Source organism: Ahaetulla prasina, chromosome 14 (assembly GCF_028640845.1).
Source record: "Ahaetulla prasina isolate Xishuangbanna chromosome 14, ASM2864084v1, whole genome shotgun sequence".
Classification (NCBI taxonomy): domain Eukaryota; kingdom Metazoa; phylum Chordata; class Lepidosauria; order Squamata; family Colubridae; genus Ahaetulla; species Ahaetulla prasina.
The window spans coordinates 1,027,122-1,047,109 of NC_080552.1; the positions used below are offsets into that span (position 1 = coordinate 1,027,122).

The window sequence follows — 19,988 nt, forward strand, 5'->3', positions numbered from 1 at the left end:
GAGGACAGCAAGCGCGTCGCAGCGGCTCTGAGTTTGTTTAGACAAGGCTTCCTAGATGGAGCGACGCCGGCACAGGAGGCGGCAAAAGGCCGACCGGTGGGGCGTTTGTGCTGTTTCTCCGGCTGCTGCCAAGCTGAGCCCCGCCGCTCAAGGGGTTGGTGCTTCTGCGGGGTTGGTGCAGCCCTCGACCAGCCCGCGTGGCTTCCCCATGAAGCCGCGCTCTCGCCAAAGGCGGCGCGTTGCACGTCTGGGAGGCTGCGGCCCCTGCGGCCTCGGGCAACGGACGCTCGTGCAGGTGGCCTGCGGAGTTAGCCAGCCGCCCTCCCTGCCACCTCTCCGTGGCGGCCTGAGGGGAACGGCTCGCAGCCACGGCAGCCTGCCAGGGCCCCCCAAAGCCAACGGGCCAGCCGCCACTCCTCCCAAGGAAGCTCCGCGGCCTCGACCACCCCCTGCTGCCCTCTCGGGCCTGGGCACAACGCCTGGCTGGCGGCAACGAGGAAGCGCGAGCGAGCCGATGAAGGGAGCCCGCTTAGCGGTGCTGGTTTCAAGAGAGCGGACCTCGGAAAAAGCAGGACGGATGGAAATCCTGAGGAGAAAAGCTTCTCAGGAAAACCCCGAGAAATAACGGCGGCCCAGACACAAGCGATGCCCCCAATTGTCCCTTCTAGCCACCACAACCACCCCGGGTCACACAATCCTAATTCAGGCACTTGGAAACAGGAATTTATTCACGAGGGTTGCACCGTATCATTTGCAACCATCTCAGCTGGACTCTGACAAAGTCAATTAGAAAAGCCAGATTTGCTTATTGAACATTTTATTCACTCGACTGCAGTGTCAGGTCACTCATTTAACCCCCTTGCTTAGCAGTGAAAATTCTCATTCCAATTGTAGTCATAAGGACCATCTGTATGGTTTTAAATTTTATGATATATTACTTACTGAAATGTTGCTTTTTAATTTTTATATTTTCCTACTAGCATTTTAGTAATAGCATTTTAGTGATTTTGCTGTTTTTCAATATGTGAGAAATAGAAGACAGTTGTGTTCTTCTGAACAAGATATCAAGACTTGTTTTTCACAGTAGTAGGATTTCAAAATCTTTGAAAACAGAGAGATCCAGTGTGAAGATCTTTCAAGATCTTGACATATCGTAGGTCAGATACTCATCCCACTTTCCTCTGCTAACATTTTGCAGCCGATATTGAAACCTGCTGTATCCATCAGAGAAGAGACAATGGAGCAAGGCAGCAAAACCATCCAATCTATTTTCAGCTGTCTTCAGAACAAAGGAGCAGTGCAAATTTGCCTACTCCATATTGGAGAGTTTTTGGGATTGTAGGAAAATTAATATAGCATGAGAACCCTTTGACCTACTTCTCACATGCCCAACTGATCTTTTATGGAACAACAGTCCAAAAGGTCAGGTTGTCACAAGACGGGACCGAAAATAGCTGGTTGTTTGGCTCTGCTTTTCAAAGCAGAAGTTCTCTCAGAGCTAAACAAGGTGATTATCCCAGGCCCTATTCAAGGTGGAATCCTCAACTAGCCATGTACCCGAATCTAAAGTTCTTGCAAGAGTGGCCACAGGGCACTAAGAAAAAAATGGTTGAGACCATGCAAGTAGAGGCCCTGTCCTTTTACACATTCCATGTGATGCATTTACAAAAGGACAAGGCTTCAGTTGCACAGTCACAGCTGCTAACTTGAAGCCAAAATGGAATCATCCACTCTTCCTTGTAGCCACACAGTCGACACCTGAATTCTTATTAAATTTAAAATAAGAAAGCAAAAGAAGCACATATTAATCCTTGGATAAAATGTCAACAGCACTGGTAGAAGCAAAAGATCTTTCACAAAAATCAGTCTTGAAGAGAGATGTCCTTTTGTTAAATTGCGATAAGGCTTGAGAACTGAAGAGCGGGAGATTTTGCTGCTCGTTATGGTCTCCTTATAATTCAGTGTCTAGACTGCTCATGTTTGAGAGTACTTTAAAAGTTTGCAAACTCTGTTGGGCATTATCTGGCAACACATGCAAGAACAAATGAATGTGAAAACATGGGAGGAAACTTCAGCTCTCTGAAAGCTCCCACTTTCCATCAAAGTGAAGCTCAACAGCCAGAGGTGGATTTTCACAGATAGACGACCAATCAACAAAGAAAGCATAAAATAGATAATTATTACTAATTTTAATGGGTTTTTTTAGGGTTTTGTATATTTTAATTAATTGGGCCAAATTGAATAGGTTTATTAAAATTGTTTTTAATTGTATATTGTATTTATTTACTGTTGTTTTAGTTGGCTGTAAGCCGCCCTGAGTCCTTCGGAGAAGGGTGGTACAGAAATTAAATAATAATAATAATAATAATAATAATAATAATAATAATAATAATAATTATTATTATTATTATTATTATTATTATTATTAAAGCCCAGGCTTCACCAAACTCCTTCAGAAAGATCATCACAAAGCAAGGCAAAGGGAAAGCTATTGGTTCCTGTAATGTTATACAATTAGCCCTTTGAACAAAGAGGTCATACTGCCGCCTTATGTTAGCATTTACAGCATGCGCACGTGATGGGATGCAATGTTTGGCTCCAGAGAACGACCACCAGCCAAATTGTATTTTCTTTGTAACTAAATTCTAATTCAGATCCAACTTTGTCACCCTCAGTGTGTTCTAGGAACTGTGACTTCAACAGGTTCTTCAACCAAGACAAGACCAAGAACCTCTCCTTTCATGCATTTCTCATTCATTGGCAGCTCTCATTTGCCTTCCTTTGACCTATTTTTAATGGAGACGCAAAGGGATCCTGATGGCAGCTGAAGTGGGTTCAAATTGAAGTCAAAAGGACACCCAGTTCATGTGTTTCTCAATCAACAGTTTAAAAATTTAGTTCATTTCTGCTGTATGCAAACATTAAATGCCAATTAGGTTGCTCATTTTCTTTTCCTGAGATTTCTGTGGGTCTAAAGGGGCCATGTAGGTGATACTTGCTATTCTATTCTATATCATGTGCAAAAGCTCTGTATTATGTGCAAAAGGAATATCCCTGGGGCATTTTCTGGAAGGCTCATATAGATGTTCCTCACCCCTGCTTTCCATAATGGGTTTACATGGGGCAATTCATACCATGATGCTATACCAGAAAATGCCCCCCAGGTTACATAGACATGGTTCAACCTATGGGGAAAGTGACATCATGAGCATCATAGCAACACTATGGAAACAGTGGGAATGACCTAATAAGCAGCAGAAGCCACAATGACGCTCGTGCATCAAGACATCACAATCTATATGCAAATGTTACATAATTCACATCCACTGTGTGCCGATACCATGCTTGTGGCATCCACCAGATGTTAATGTTATGCCAGGGAGTAGGAAGGGTGCCACTTGTTCACCTTGACAGAAGGATGGTTTCAAATGCCAGAAAGTTTTGCTCACATTGAGAGAGGAGGTCAGTCTGTAGGAAAAGACAAGTACATTTCTGAGGATGTATGGAGGGGCCCAAGGAAAGATTTTGGAGTGTTCCATAGTGTGTCACGGACAAGGGACTCGGGGACTGTCTGCTGGAGGGAAGAAAGGACCTTCTGAAGAACCTAAACGCAGCCCATCTGTAAATCTTACCACAGCAATGGCAGCTGCTTCTGGCCAGGAGCAGTCCATTAAAATTATTGCCTTGCTTAACCTTCAAGAACTGCTGAGTCCTGATAGAGGAATGTGCTTAGAGGGAGATGCCTGGTGGAATCCGAATGCAACACAGGGGTCTTAAGCACCACCAGAAACCCCAATGCACATTTTAAACATTTCCAAAAAATTTCTCCAGAGGCACCATTGCGTCCTACCACATTTTTTGTGGGTTTCGGAAGTAGAAGTAATCTATAAGGCAGTGATGGCTAACCTTTTTGCCATCGTGTGGCAGGGAGCGGGGTCACTGCGTGCACCCACACCCATAATTCTGTGTGCCCCTCCCCCTGCACATGCACGCACAACCCCCCTCCCCCCCGCTCCTGGTATACGATGGCTGGGTAGGCCTGTTTTTCCCTCTTACCTGGCTCCAGAGCCCCTCTGAGTCTGGGAAGGGGGAAAACGGCCTTCCCCACCCCACACCCCGGAGGCCAGAAACTGACAGTTGGACAGGAAGTGACATTTTTTGCTGTTCCCAGCCTCCAGAGCCTCTCCAGAAGTCAAACTCAGAAAGGCTCTGGAGCCAGGTGAGAGAGAAAACTGGGCCTTCCCCACCGCCCCCGAGGCCCTCCCGAGGCAGGAAACAGCCTCTTTCCCTACTTCTAGTGGGCCCAGAAGCGCACCAGAGCTGAGCTCGTGTGCCCACTGATATGGCTACACATGCCACCTGTGGCACGCATGCCATCGGTTCGCCATCACGGCTATAAGGGCACACCCCATCTCTTTGATTCCATATGGACACAAAGGCTAGCAGGCCATTCACTCAGGACCCAGTGAAAAAAGAGGGTCAAATATTGGGTTGCAATTGGTAGTAACTCCCCTTTCTGGCATAGTATAAGCAGTGGAAACAAACAGTGGGAAGCCAGAAACACCACTGAAAAAAGCTGCGAAAAACGCCACTGCCAGATTCCATTAAGACAGGTCCCTGGCGCACTAGATTAAGCAGAATAATCTGAGGAAGTCCAGTTTACATCTTAATCTGGGCAAAATATTCTGGCATATGGAATTCCTGGGGGAATTCTAAGGTGCGGCTTTCCAGCACTTGGAGCACACTCTGCCAAGCATCTCGTGGCCAAACCAGGTGCTGGCTACTTGGAACTGAATGGAAGAAGAGGAGAAGTCCAATGAGTTGGTTTCATCCAGTTCAAGATCATGTTGCAATGGAAGCTTCCTATGCAACACCAAAGGCTCACAAGTGGAGTTGGTCAAAATGTTGTCAGCCTGTTTATTTTTCCATGTTCTTCCCAGATTGAACTGGAAAATAAAAGAAAAAGAGAGTAAGTTCAACGGTTCTCATTCCAAGCAGACTTTTAGGAGCTGCTTTGCTACAGATAAAATTAGAAGCATTCTTTGGCAGCAAGTCAAAATAGATTCAGTAAACTGTTGAATGTCAAAATGTATCCTTGACTTTAACAGTTGGACTTTCCACTGTGAAAAATTGGGCAATTAACTAACATTCCACCATATCTGAGGAGAGTTCCAAGGTCAGTTGCCCTGATAATTTGCTGGTGAAAATTGTACACATGGTTTTTATTTGTGAAGGATGATCTTTTTTTTCAGAAAAAGAAATTCACCTGAGAAAAGTGTAGAACAGGGGTTTTTGGACCTCAGGGACCACTAAATTCATAATTTTAAATCCCGCAGACCACTAATATGATCTGCCTAATGACCGTGTGTGTGTGTCTAGGTGGTCATGTGACTGGTGGGCATGGCTCATGTCACTCACTTCGAGGGCTGCCTGGAAGTGGCAAAACAGCTGGCTCAGTTCAAATTGGGTCTGGTTGAGGAGGCGGCTCAGCAGAAGCCCCTCACTGAGGATTACGAGCATAGGCTTTCCAAGCAGAGGGAAGACCTGTGGGAGTGCAAGGCCAGATACTCCAAGGCCTGGAGGCTCAGTGGGCTGAGATGGTCAGCCAGTTCCAGGCCATGAGGCAGTCCCACTGGAACGAGGCCCTCCAGCTCTTTGCCACCAGCGGCGCTTCCCCCCGGCCTTCGCCCAAAGCCCCACACCAGGAGGGTGAAGCAGACCCCAAATCGGAATTTCTGCCCCTCTCCGACCCTCAAAAAAAGACCCCAAAGAGGGAGCAGCAACACAAATGTTCATTGCACGTATCTGGCCCAGGGACCGTGGTTTGAGGACCCCTGATTTAGTGCAATATAAAAAATGCAAATAATTTTTCTGAGGACCACCAAAATTTTCTCATGGACCACCAGTGGTCCACGGATCACCAGTTGGTGACCACTGCTGTAGAAGATGGATATTGACAGACTTGAAACACTAACAAACAAAATGAAATTCAAATGGAGAGAAAAGTAAAGTCTTACACTTAGGCAAGAAAAACCAAAAGCCTGGCCGAAACCAGGCTTAATAGCAGTAACTGTGAGGGGGATCTTGGAGTCTTAGGGGACAACCAATTAAATAAATATGAGCCAACTGTGCAGCAGCAACCAAAAAAGCCAATGAAATCCTAAATTGCATTAAAAGGGGGGTGAGATGTATAGCCATAACAACATTCTTTCACTGGGAGTCAAGGACATTCAGCCTGCACCTGGAGAGGCGTGACTGGTATGAGGAAAGGAAAACTGGGTTGTGATTTGCTAAAATTATATAGGCCTCAAAATGATAGTAGGCCTCAAATGAGTTGCTATCTATTGGAGTGCTAGCTAGAATGATTTCCTAAGAATAATGTGATATTTGTAATCTGCTGTGCTAGAACAATTTTGTAACATGTATTTGCTAAGTAAATAGTTTTGAAAGCTATTTTGAGCTAGGAACATTAAACATGTTGGGAAATAAGGAACTGAAAGTAGCAGATGGTAGGAGATTTCACATGTACACGCAAGTATGTACTACCTGACGGTCAATAAAGTAACCTCAGTAAAATTCCATTTACTGAGGGGCTGTCAGAATAAAGGTTAAGGTTAGAAGACGATGACGACAGGCCTCAGATCGGGGCCACAGGTCGTAGCTATTCCTTGCTGGACTTAGCTATCATCTCTGGACCTCACTGCAAGGGGTTGTTAATGTAAGTAAAGTTGTGATGGCTTTTCATGTTTCCAAATTGCTCGTGAAAGAAACCTCTGAATCTTAAAGGAAGAATTGTTTATTGTATTACTGTCTCCTGCTTTCTCTTATTGGGATATTTTTAGGACACTGGGAAGCAACTCCAGTTAGGACCATGTGATGGACATGTGGATGCAGGGCAAGGGACTTTGACTTTCCTTTGGGTGGGGAAAACCCGGGAGACTTCAGATTCGGGTTTTCCCAGATGTACCAATATGACATCTCTAATAAAATGGAACTTTGAGGAAATGCCTGCCTCGGAGTCTTACTTGGTTGGGGGTGTTATTTGGAACCCCGACACCCTGAGCTTACCCCCAGTGAATAGATAGAAGAATGGAGAGACTCTCATACAGTTCCGGAAAGGGCTTGCTGTGTTACTGAAAGCTACTGGTACATTTTCTGATCATTTAGAACTCTGAATTTCACTATCTTCACAATAAGGCTGCATGCGGTCCACAGAACATTGTAGCCAAAACTACTATTTTTCCAAATATTACATTATAAGAGTATTAAAAATAATTTTGCAATCTGGACAAAGAAGAGCAGATAGTAGATTTACAATACCTTTATGAACAAACGTGAGAGAACTGCTAAATATTCAGAAACGAGACTGGCCCTTTTGGGGGCCATCGTCAAGGAATTCATGGCCCAGGCCATTCCCACACTTGCCACATGAGACCTGCAAGGAAATTAGAGGGAATTAAGAATAAAAAATCTGCTGCTTTTATACAAAGACCCTTTCCCTACAATCAGCTGAGAAGCAGAATTATAGCCCGTAACAGAGTAATCCATGTCCAATCCCATAGTTTTCTACAATATTTGTTCAGAAGAAAACCCTATTTCTGCAGCTTAGGACTTTCTTCTTCTAATTGCTTCCTTACTATTCATTCTCTTTGTCTCCCTACTGGAAGACAGTCTTTGATTATTTATAATACTTAAGTAGCGATCAATACATTCAAGAAGCTTCTAATTGAAAATATGGTATCTACAAACTACCTCAAAAGCACTATAATGTTTCTGAAACACAATTACAAAATTTCATAAGGTTTTAAAAACCTGGCTATATGTCTGAGCCTGGGCACCTGAATGTGTTAAGGGTCCCATTTCTTGGCTTTACTGACAATTAGTCTGATATTGCAATTTTCTCAGCTACTGTATATATTTATTTTGTACATTTTTTGTTTTCGAATTAAAACAATTTGAATCACTTGGCTAAGATGGGCATCTATAGAAAATAAGTAAATTCAGATTTTGAGGAAAACCTGTAGACTTGATCTATAAAAAAGAGAAAGACAATCAAGAAATGTTTAAACTGTAATCCACTGGCATCAACACTGGCTATAAAAAGTAAGTAAAAACAGGATAATTCAATCTCATGCCATTATGAAGGAAGATACCCTGTTAAAGAAGTTGCTTGCATTCTGAATAAAGAGATTCTCTTCAAAGCCAAACCTTGTAAACAATCCCTACAATTTCAAATGCAACTCTGGGCACTGGCAGATTTACCAGCGAGTTTCAGCTGCACTTGGGATACTGATTCACAAACTCTGCCCTTGCCAAGCCTTGAGTCCATTGCAGCACAACCCAAGTCCTCACCTTGAAAGCTCCTGGGCGTTCTAAGTACTTGGAGATGCTGTCACTGTGAATAGGATGGGTAAAGGCTGGCCAAGGGGATGAATGAAGGAATTTGGACTGGCTGGAGAATAATTCATAGCCGCATTTGGAACAAATGTATATACCTGTGAGCAAAGATGGAGACAGGGAGGAAGAAGAATACAGATGACCTGGAGGAATTAAACAGGCACACATTCATAGGAAGGCTGGGGTGCAGAGGGAAGCATGTCTCATTTTACTCATCTCAAATATCAACCAGAAATTACTTGATAACCATCACAGGTTTTCTAGAAAGTGGCCATTTTCCCCCCTTCTGTACACATTTCTACAGGCAGTTATCTTTAGCAACTGCTTGAAGTTATGCCGGATCCCCGCATTACGCAATACCCTGTTCTGAATTCCAAAGCCTCCTCCCCACAGTCACATGACTGCATTGTGGGTGATTGGCAACTGGCCCATATGGCCATTTGCAGCATCCAACGGTCATGTGACTGCCATTTGTGATGATTTACAGGGAAACTGATGTTTATTTTTGGTTTCCGGCAAAAACTGGCTCATGATGAAAAATGGGTTTGCCTAATTACCAGTGTTCACTTAATGATGAATCCACATTTGCTTTACAACTTCCACAAAAAAGGTTGTAAAATTAGATTGGTCACATGGTGACCCGCTTTACAGTTTTAATGATTTATCATAATCACCAGGCTTAACTACTGCGGTAAATTGACTACCTCTTAATGTTATTTTCACAGCAGGGAACAAAATATTGGAGCTGGTTGATCTAGTTCAGCCTTCTCCAATCTGGCATCTTCCACACTGGCTAGTGGAATTCCACAAATATTTCAGCACATCCGAAAGAGGTGTTACACACAAACAATCCAACCCTATTTAGTTACAGTACACAATGCTGTGGCCAACTTCCAATACCTGACTTTAAGCTCTATGCCCTCACTAAATACTATCATAAAACTAGGACTCCATGGATGAAAATTTTAAAAGGGGAAAACAACTCAAGAGACTCTGAAATCTCTGAAAAAAAGATTATAAAAACCCGATCTAATCCAATACCAGAGAAGGAAAATAAGAGACCCAGACAAAACCAACATGGTTGCATAAAGAACTCTGACAAACTGAGAGGAAGAAAGGACAAATATAAAACATCGAAAGAGGGACATATAACTAAAATAGAATACCAATAAATAGTCCAAATCTGAAAGGACAAAGTCAGGAAGGCTCAGAATGGCAAACTAAGACTTGCAGTAAATGCCAAAAATAATAATAATAAAGTTTTTTTCAACATGCAAAAACCAAGAAAAAGGTTAAGGAAACAATAATTCCACTCATGCAGGGGTCTCCAACCCCAGTCCATGACAGACTTGAACACTGGGCCCTATCCAACAAAATGCAATTCAATGGTGAGAAAAGTAAGATCTTATACTTAGATATAGAAAAAATAAATGCACAGGCATAGAATAGGTGGTACCTGGCTCAACAGTAATAACTGTGAGAGAGATCTAGGTGTCCTAGTGGAAAACCACTTAAATATAAGCCAGTAGTGTGCTGCAGATGTAAAAAAGCCAATGTAATACTAGGATCCATGAATAGAGGAATAGTATCAAGATCACATGAAGTATTAATATCATTTTACATTACTAATGAAACTTGGAATTCTGTGTTCAGTTGTGCTCACCACAATACAAAAACAATATTGAAGCTCTAGAAATAGTGCAACAAAGTCAATAAGGGGTCTGGAGGCTAAACGGTATAATGAATGCTTGACAGAACTAGGATGTTCTAACAAAGGATTAGGGGTGATATGCTAGCAGTCTTTCAATATTTGAGGGGCTGTCACAGAGAAGAGTGGCTCAACCTATTTTCCAAAGCATCTGAGGGGAGGACAAGAAGTGATGGGTGAAAACTTGGGTGAAAAAGTAATGGTTGAAAACTTGTTAAAGAGCGATCCAACCTGAAATTAAGGAGAAATTTCCTGACAACTGACCAGTGAAACAGCTTCCCTCCAGAAGCTGTAGTTGCTTCATCTTGGAGGCTTTTAAGAAGAGACTGGATAGCCACTTGTCTGCAATGATTTAGGGTCTCCTGCCTTGGGCAGGGGGTTGGACTAGGACCTCCAAGGTCCCTTTCAACTCTGATTCTATCATTCTAGTTGTCTGAGAGAAAGCAGCTCTCAAGACAGAGTTCTCAGTGCTGTCAGCAAGCAACATGGGCTCAGCTTCAAGACCATGAAGGAGACGGCAGGGAATCCACTGGAATGTAGGACTTCTCAACCCATGGGTTGAGATTGCTTCAAGAAGAAGAGCGTTTCAAGAACGTTCACAAGGAAACTGGATTCTCATGTTGGCAAAGAACAAACCAAGCTCTGTATTACAGGCTGACTCTGCCCACAGCCAGGAATTCGATCCTGACCGGCTCAAGGTTGACTCAGCCTTCCATCCTTCCAATTGTTAAAATGAGGACCCAGATTGTTGGGGGCAACAGGGTGACTCTGTCAACCACTTAGAGGGGGCAGTAAAGCTCTATGGAGCAGTATATAAGTCTAAGTGATATTGCTATTAAAGATTAACATTAAGCATAACATATCCTGTGTCTGAAAAGGTTTTTCGGAAGTGGGAAAACATTTATTCAAAAATATAATAATTAGCTGAACAGCACTAATCCAATTCTAATTTGGACACATAATCAGACATCCCAGAGCTGAAACTTGCCAGACTCTGCAGGGACTCTGCAATTAGTTAGTACTGCAGAGCAGAAATCTAAAATTAAGTTGGTACTGGACAGTTGTTTTTTCTTTTGCCAGGGAAGAAGAGTAAAACTGACAAAAGGTAGGGAAACCAGCAACTGACATAGTTTGACTTTCTTTGTTACGAGAAGCTATGGGAAATTGTGGAAGAAACTATTTTATTCTTGAACATGGAAGTGGCGGCATAAATCAGGGCCTGTGACTATTGCAATCAAGGCAGAAGCTGCTGGCTGTCAGGGCATGAAGGAGCCACCAGAAACCGAAAGTGGGACTGCAGGCTGGAGATGGCAACTCTACTGCAAAGGTGGAGAACGCAGAGATCAGGCTTAGAGGCTTGGGACGTCTCTTAGCTTGGCGATCTGAGTCCTCAACAAAGTGTGTGAGAATGAAAGAAGCCCCAAGAGGAAAGCCCGAATCATTAACTGCTGTCGGAAATGAATTCTGTACTGTAAACAGCCAAACTACGATATAAACTTAAAGAGAGAAATGTATTTGGCATCCATTTAAGAGAAATGACATTTATCTCCATAGAATGTTTTTGAAATATTCTCGTGAATGAAAAAAATGGCATTATTGCATCAGACAAAGGGATTTTCTTGCGCAAGAGGATGACAGGGGCTGCCTCTTCCGCCCTCTAGTATATTTTCAGGAGAAACCACCTGAAAACAATTTTTCCAGATACACTTCGGGAGAGCAACAGCCCTGGTGGACTAGAGGAATGTTACTGCAATGTTAAAGCAACAGAGTAGGGCAAGGAAAGAGCACTGCGTCCCATAATATCTGGACTGCTGCTTTTGCAGGGCACAACTGCATCCGAATTTGGAAATGCCCAGGAAGTGGGAGAAGCAGCTTTTAATGAAAAACTCACTTGATACTCAAGGAGGCTTCTTAAAAACAATATTGATCATTTTAGCTTTTGCTTTCGTCTCCTGTCAGCAAATAGCAGACTGCATAAATTAATCTGACCACGGTGAAGCTCCCCATTTGCTTCATGCTGCAAGATGGCAGTTTAGGAGAACGTTGGAGGCATTTCTGGTATAGAGAAGCCTTCTTTCATGATTAATATAGAACTACTGCCTCAATCTGGGTCTCCTCAGGATAAATAGGGAAGGGTGAGGTATTTTGTAACTTTCTGTCATGGACCTCCTCACTGGAGGTGAATTGAGAGGAGAGGAGGGGGAGACGGATGAGCTGGGTCCTGGCACTGCAGGGGAAACGAGTAGGCCAGGGAGCAGGGGGCTCCAGCTTGATGAAGCAGCCACAGCTGGAACGACCGGATGGCCAGCAGGGTGAGCCCAAGCAGAGGGGGCCACGGCTGCAAACTTCAGGTGAAGAACAGGAGCAGCTGCTGGCGGTCAGTAAAGATGTATACACACCTGCCCCCCCATCCAAGGACATGCAGGGCAGAGAGGCAACAGGCACCAGCCGGCCAGGTGACTGCAAGGAGGCAGCTCCTCCCCTCGTGAAGGGCTTTTTATCAGTGTTGTCTATTTAATCCCACCAAAGGGATGGGCTTTGCTGGAACAAGGGGTGTGGATTCCTTCCTCCGTGATTCCTGCTTCTCATGTTTTGCCTTCAAACTCATATTGAACTTTTATACATTTTTATGTAATAATATATTTTATATATTGAACATATATGAACAGACCTCTGGTTTGTCCGTTGACCTGTGGCCTTGCCTCACTCAAACCTCCGGAGCTGTTGCCTCGTCAAACCCCTTTGTTCTGCCTTCTGCCTGGCTTCGGGAATTGAGCCCACCCCTCTTGCAGGGTGGAACTTAGAGGGGGTGCAGGAGTGGGGGGGCGGTTCTGTTATTCAAGAGCTGCCGGGAATTGTATACTTGGCTCCGGCAGCTCAAGGAAGACCTTCTGCTGTGTGTGCAACATGTGTGAGCAGAACTGCCCACTTTGTCCTGTCAAGCCTGGGAATCTTTTGAGAACTTTCTCTTCAAATCCCATCAGCAAGTGCGGATCAGAGGCAGCAGGGAGCTGGGAGAGGCCGAAAGTTCCCTTTGGAGAGATGAGGCAGGCAGCCAGCCATAAGAGGGAGGGGAGGGGAGGCAAAAGGGCTTGCAAAGATTCTGCCCCTTTGGCCAGTCTCCATAAGTAGCCCTCGTTTTCCTGGGGACTCAGTTTCCTCCTCTGGGTCTCCCCTGTAGGGCCGACACCCCCCCCTGAACATCAGTGACGGGAAGTTACCAGGGTCTTATCCTGCCCTACAGATGGGTGGGGGGTAAAACCACTTGGTCTTTAATTTCTGGTCCCTCTCGGGATCCGGGCTTGGTCCAGGCCCTCCCATCCCTCCAGGAAGGTCTCCTGCCTGGCCAGGGGGTTGCACGAGAGACCGCCGAGCTCCCTCCCGGGCCTGGGATCTCCTGCGGGCACCGATCTCCGCCTCCTTTGCTTTCTAGGGAATCCCCCTCCTCAATACCGGCAGGAGCTAAGCGCCCGCTTGCATCAGGGACGGCTCGGGGGTCTCGCCACTTTCTTGAGCCGGCACGTGCCCCGAGAGCCCCTTTCTCCGAGCTGGAGCCCTCCGGCGCTGCCGGATTTCGATGCCCGCTTAGGACCCCCGGGGAGGCCGGCTCAGAGGGCAGCCGCCACCCGCCCGGGACGCCCCCCGCACCCCAAGCGGCCAGAGGAGCTGAGCGGCGCCGGAGCGATGGGCGCCCCCGCCGCGCTCTCGCCTTACCGGACTCGAAGTGGCTCTGATAGATCTCCCCGCCGAAGAACCTGCAGAAGGCCATGGCTGCCTCCCCTTCCCTTCCCTTCCCTTCCCTTTTAAGAGCGGCCGCCGCTCCTGCCCCTCCTCCCGCCCCGGGCAGCCACGCGGGCGGCAGGGGAGGCGGCCAAAGGGGCCCCTTCGAGGCGGGGGCGCTTGCAGCCCTCGGGGAAGCCCCGCAAGGTCCTCCCGCCCTGCAGCGCCTTCTCTCCTTGGAGAAAGCCCGGAGGCCACGCGAAGGAAGGCGGGTGGGAGGCAGGCGCCTGGCCGGGAAAACGGCTCTGGAAGCGGGAAGCCGCTCCTCCGTTGAGCTGCCGCCGGCCGGAGCCGAACTCTCCCCCGGGTCTCCCCCACGGCTGGAGCCGTCCGGGGCTCAGCGGGCACCTGCGCGGCCCTTTCATGGAGGCCGTCCTGGAACTTTATTGGCCTCCGGGACCAGAATCGCAGCCCGAAGCTGCCCAGGCGCTTAAGCTCTCCAGTGGCGGCGTTTTTTTTCCAACCGAGCTTTATTTCGAAGAACACGATTAATATGCGACGTTGCTTTGCTAATTTCCCTCCAACCTCCGAGGCTCTCCGCCCTGGAAGAGGGAGCTGAACATCGCTTGTTCTATTGTTACCTTTTCTCTGATGGATACAGCAGCTTTCAATACCATCTGCAAAATGTTAGAGGAAAGCGGGACCTTTTCTAATTTTATAATCCTTCAAAATTGTGAAAGATCTCTCTCTGTTTTCAGAGATTTTGAAATGCTACACAAGTGGGTTGCAATTTGTCTGCACTGCATAAAACAAATATTGAAGTCTTGCTCAGTAATTTGGTGGGAGGTTTTCTCAGAATGTTCTCTTGGACTTCGTGCTTCTGGTTAATTTATTTATTTTTTATTTATTTATTTATTATTCATATTTGTATACCGCCCTATCTCCCGAAGGACTCAGGGCGGTTCACAGGCATATAAAACATTTATATACAAATTAAAATAATCATTAAAAAGCTTATTCTAATGCCCAATTATTAAAAATAGAAATATAAATATTAAAACCAATTTAAAACCCCTATAAATTTAAAATCTAAGCCAGTCCTGCACAGATGAATAAATGTGTCTTGAGCTCGCGGCGGAAGGTTCGGAGGTCCGGAAGTTGACGAAGTCCTGGGGGGAGTTCGTTCCAGAGGGTGGGAGCCCCCACAGAGAAGGCCCTTCCCCTGGGCGTCGCCAGACGACACTGCCTAGCTGACGGCACCCTGAGGAGTCCCTCTCTGTGAGAGCGCACGGGTCGGTGAGAGGTATTCGGTAGCAGTAGGCTACCAAATACCTCTCACCGACCTGTGCTCACTCAAATCGCAAGCTCGAATGCAGTTTCCAGCTTAGCATTTGGATTTGGCAGGTAAAGATGGAGCCGACACATTCCTTTAGCTTCCTTTATGTTTTAACACCAACCAAAGGTTTAGGAAATGTACATTGTACATTGGCAATAATTTACATTACCTAGAAGCTAAATGGACTGCCAATAACAGATTTTCTTAGAGATATTGACAGACTGATCGCTATGTAGTATGAACACAACTGATTCACAGATGAGTGAAGGATCAAATGATGAGCTTTATTCATTCCATTTGTTGTTGAGTATAAAGTAGAAGAAGAAATATAAAACATTTTATTTTGGAATCTGAGTAATCCCACATTCATGCAGGATCTGTTAGTTTACATCCTGATGGGTAACATGGCAGTGTGGAAAATCCTGTATGGGCCATGCAAAGTATTAAAATGTTTGGGGACGGTACAAGGCAGAGGAACTATTGTGCGGCAGCTATTGTAAGATGTGAGATACTGACAACATCTGTTTGCATATCTTGAGCCATGATCCTCAGTTCTCATTCCCTCAAGGTTTTGTGTAGGCTGAAGATAAGCATTTCTGCGATGGAAAGATTAACACGCAAGCTCCTGACTGTTTTTATCTCCTCAAGGATGAATACTGTGCAGCAAGGGGAGGATGCCCATAAGGTTGGTTTTAGCCAGAAGGTGGGACAGGCTAAGACGAGCACGGCAGACCAGGGAATCCTGGGCGTCATCTTAAAGTTGCGCTGCCCTAAGGAGGTGTGCATATTTCTATTAGACCATTAGGGATCAAGTATGCCATTCTTATTAAGGATTCGGGAATTTTATTTGAATAAACCTCTTCAAAAAGCCTCTACATAAACATAGCTGGGCACAAGGTAATAGCTGGCCCAAAACGTTGGCCTTCTCAAGGTTCACTGCTGCTGGGACATAATTGTGAGCATTAGAACTTGCCTACTTTAATGATGGCAACCGAGGGATGTTCTGTTTGACTTTGCAGTTAAGCTCCCACACTTGATTGAAAGAGTAAACCTTGCTCAAACCATTAATATCCCACCTGGGAGGAATCTTCAAGCATTTTTCTTGAGGACACTAGAAATTTTGCCGAAAACAATTAAAATTAAATGTTGCAGACCAAGTTAATTCTTCTATTTCTGAGATGTTATTGAAACATGATAAAATCACTAAAAGAATGGAATGGGCTTGTAAAAAACAAATTGTTGAATGCAAGCCAAAGATCAGAGTTTTTCCCTTGTGCTATCAGGCTGCTGAACACCTAATTCTCAAGAGTGCCGTCTAATCTCTGTATTTACCCACGTTGTATGGTGGTAGCATTATTTATCCTTATTATCTCCTTTACTCCCCCCTCCTATTGGTATTATTAACACAAATAAATTGGGTGGTGTTTTTGTTTTTTTTGAACATTGATTAACCCCTTTTTAGCCATAGTTTCTGAAACGTTATTAATTGGCTGAATTTAGAAAACAAGCAAAGCAAAACAGGCAGTGTGAGATCCTGGTCTCTGGCTGAAACAGAGGGTGAGAATAGTTACTCCCCTCACCTCCAATATGTAATCTCTACGCTTGCAAAATACACTTCTACTGTCTTGATAATAATGGTCTTAATAATCATTGCACCACATTGGCAAAGATTCTGGGTACTTGACCTAATAACAAGAAACAGATGATACCCTTCCAGGAAGACCATTCTGAGCAGAATAAAATCCTTCCACGCAAAATCTTATCAGGGCTCCCCCACACCCTACCCAAGGTCTGGGGGAGGGGCCAGGTTTCCAATGCCTTGTACAACATGACAATTGAAGGCAGGTGCTAACATGCTAAGCAGCAGAATCCAAAGAGAAGTTGTGAAAGAGTCCCAAGGGCAGTGAAAACTGCAACTAGGCAGAGCTTCAATTGCACCAAGCTGAGTAAAGATTTAGCTGAGGCATTTGCACAACAGGCTTTCTTTTACATGACATGCTAAGCTGCTAGGCAGGGCAGGAGTTTTGGGAGCTTAGTGCATTAGTATATTATTAGGTTACATACACACCAGAAAAGGTTATAAATCTGTAATCAAAGTGTTGTGCAAATGCAACGAAGATATTCTCTCCTCCAGCCTTGAACAGTTTATTTATTTTTATTTATTTATTTATTTTGTCACAACAATATATGTAACTATCATACAGAAAGGTTATATAGTATATAAAGGTATAGAAGAAAAGAAAAACAATAGGACAGGAACGGTAGGCACGTTTGTGCGCTTATGCACGCCCCTTATGGTCCTCTTAGGAATGGGGTGAGGTCAATAGTAGAAAGTTTTTGGTTAAAGCTTTTAGGATTATGAGAAGAGACCACAGTCAGGTAAAGTACTATTCCAAGCACTGATGATTCTGTTACAGAAGTCATATTTTCTGCAATCTAGATTAAAGCGGTTGACATTAAATTTAAATCTATTGGTTGCTCTTGTATTATTGCAATTAAAGCTGAAGTAGTCTTTGACAGGAAGGACATTACAATAGATGATTCTATGAGTTAAACTTAGGTCTTGTCGAAGGCGACGGAGTTCCAAGTTTTCTAATCCCAGGATTTCAAGTCTTGAGGTATAAGGTATTTTGTTGTTTTCAGAGGAATGGAGAACTCTTCTTGTAAAATATTTCTGGACACGTTCAATTGTATTGATGTCAGAGATATGGTGAGGGTTCCAAACAGGCGAGCTGTATTCTAGAATTGGCTGAATTTTATTGGCTGAGTTTTATATGGCTGAGTTTTATATGCTCTGGTTAGTAGTGTAGAGTTTTTGGAAAAGAAGCTACGCAAGATTAGGTTTACAACTCTTAGAGCCTTTTTTGCTATGTAGTTGCAGTGGGCTTTGGCACTTAGATCATTTGACATGAAAACTCCGAGGTCTTTAACGGGAATGGGGTCATCTGTAAGGTAATGTCCATCAAACAAGTACTTAGTGTTTGGGTTCTTTTTTCCTATATGTAAGACTGAGCATTTGCTGGTTGAGATTTGGAGTTGCCAAGTTTTAGACCAAGCGGTTAGATGATCAAGGTCTTTTTGGATAATAGATGTATTATCAGTGGTGTTAAATAGTTTGACATCGTCAGCAAAGAGAACACAGTTACTTGAGATATGGTCACAAAGATCATTAATGTATAGTATGAAGAGTGTTGGTCCAAGGACGCTGCCTTGAGGAACGCCACTCTTGACAGGAACAGGATTTGATAGAGCATTGCCAATTTTGACCACTTGTTGTCTGTTAACCCCGGGGATTAACCCGCCTCCCCATTGGGGGATTCTGGCTCGGAAGCAAAGCCGCTCTACCGGCAGGCCGAGGCTTCTCTGGTGGGGTGGGGGGCTTGCAAGCGATGGCTCCCACCGGCCGAAAGGTTCCTCCTTAAGCTGCATTTTAATGCAAAGGGAAGGCCCTTGTTGGCGTTTATCTGGACAGGAGAGGAATTGCTGGCAGGGAAGCCATTTCTGCGAACAGGAACCCCAACAACTAAAGGCTTGCAAGGGATCTGATCGGCTGTACCGGAAAGAGCTGCCCTGTCAAGACCCACAGGGCAAATGGGGAGGGGAGGGGAGGGGACCCTTCCGCCAGGATTGCCTGGATCAGCTTCTATCTGTCCTGATAGGCTGTGGAAGGGGGGGGAGGTCTGGAGGGCACCTGGGGGGGCCCTCGGAATAAGGCCGGGGGGCTAGAAGGATGGCGGGGTTTAGTGCCCATCCCGGGAGTGCGTGAAGTGGGCCTGGCTGGGAGGAGGAAGCAGGACAGCCGCGGTCTTCACTTCCATCCCTGCAAGACACCCCCCCCCCCCCGTGTGCGTGGCGGGGCTTCCTGCTGCCTTTCTCCATCCTCTCTCAGAGGCTGCAAGCAGCAGGACCGTCAATTACTTGGACCTCCCGGGGACTTGCCAGGCTCACCCCAGATTAGTGGGGCCTGACGCTTCTCGCAAGCAGCCCCCGCCTCCTGCAGAGGGACCCGAGGCAGCTCGCAGGGCATCCGAAACGCTCCGCCTTTGGGGCTCGAGCGCAGGGCTGCAGCCCTGGAGGGAACGGCTACGGCAGCGGCGTAAGGATCCCAGAAGCTCGGCTGGGGTGGTTGAGGCGCGAGCAAACAGCAGCAGGGCGAGCCACGGCGCTCCCGTTCAAACGGGGAGAGAATCCGGCGGCCAGCAGCTGCCGAGCCACGTGAAGGGGATACCCGCAGTGGGGTGACCCCAAGGAGCCTCCATCCTGCGCCTGGAGAGTTGGCAAAGATTGGTGAGCGGGGGGGGGGGCGGGCAGGTATATGCAAGCTTTATTGGATTCCATATCAGTCTCCTTGCAGGCTGTATGCTTCAAATATACCCTTTGCGGAATTCAGAGGCCAGATTAGGAAGACATAACTTCTTATTGGATAAACTGCTGCAAAGGGGAAAAAAGAGAGAAGGGTTTATAAGCAGGGAGGGATTGTGTATGTGACTGTGAGAGAGAGAATACTATAAGTATCCTACAGGAGGACAAATTTTTTTTGAATGTCATTTACTTTTCATGCTAAACAAATTACTTAGGAAACGGAATGTGATGCTCACTCTATGAAACAGCCAGCTGAGAATAATGAAAAAGAAAAGGAGGCTTTAAACTCCCGTTCAGAAGCATACATGGTTTTGCACCAGAGGTGATGCACTCTTGTATCTTGGGGGGGGGGAGTGTTTCAAACTTGGTCCTCCCTCCTCCTCCTCCTCCTCCTCCTTGGGAGAGAATAGCTTTCCCCCATTCCCTCCCCCTCTGCAGATCCCTTGTTGCGCTGCTTCCATTCAG

At 45.5% G+C, this 19,988-nt stretch overlaps 2 protein-coding genes across 7 annotated transcripts in view; one reads left to right on the forward strand and one right to left on the reverse strand.

Moving 5' to 3' along the window:
• Window positions 1-4,893: 4,893 nt before the first annotated feature.
• On the reverse strand, window positions 4,894-13,972 carry MSRB1 (methionine sulfoxide reductase B1). The gene is made up of 4 exons (XM_058157027.1): window positions 13,820-13,972; window positions 8,353-8,495; window positions 7,321-7,435; window positions 4,894-4,946 (listed from the first exon to the last, which is right to left on the reverse strand). The coding sequence occupies exons 1-4, from the start codon at window positions 13,872-13,874 to the stop codon at window positions 4,918-4,920; spliced, it is 342 nt and encodes a 113-aa protein (XP_058013010.1). The 5' UTR covers window positions 13,875-13,972; the 3' UTR covers window positions 4,894-4,917.
• A 5,294-nt stretch (window positions 13,973-19,266) lies between these two features.
• LOC131185166 (testis-expressed protein 2-like) overlaps window positions 19,267-19,988 on the forward strand; it is a 69,163-nt gene continuing 68,441 nt past the window's right edge. For all 6 annotated transcript variants that reach the window (XR_009152102.1, XR_009152098.1, XR_009152099.1 and 3 more), the window contains exon 1: window positions 19,267-19,448. The gene's annotated coding sequence lies outside the window, so the exon portion shown is untranslated. The remainder of the gene's footprint in view (window positions 19,449-19,988) is intronic.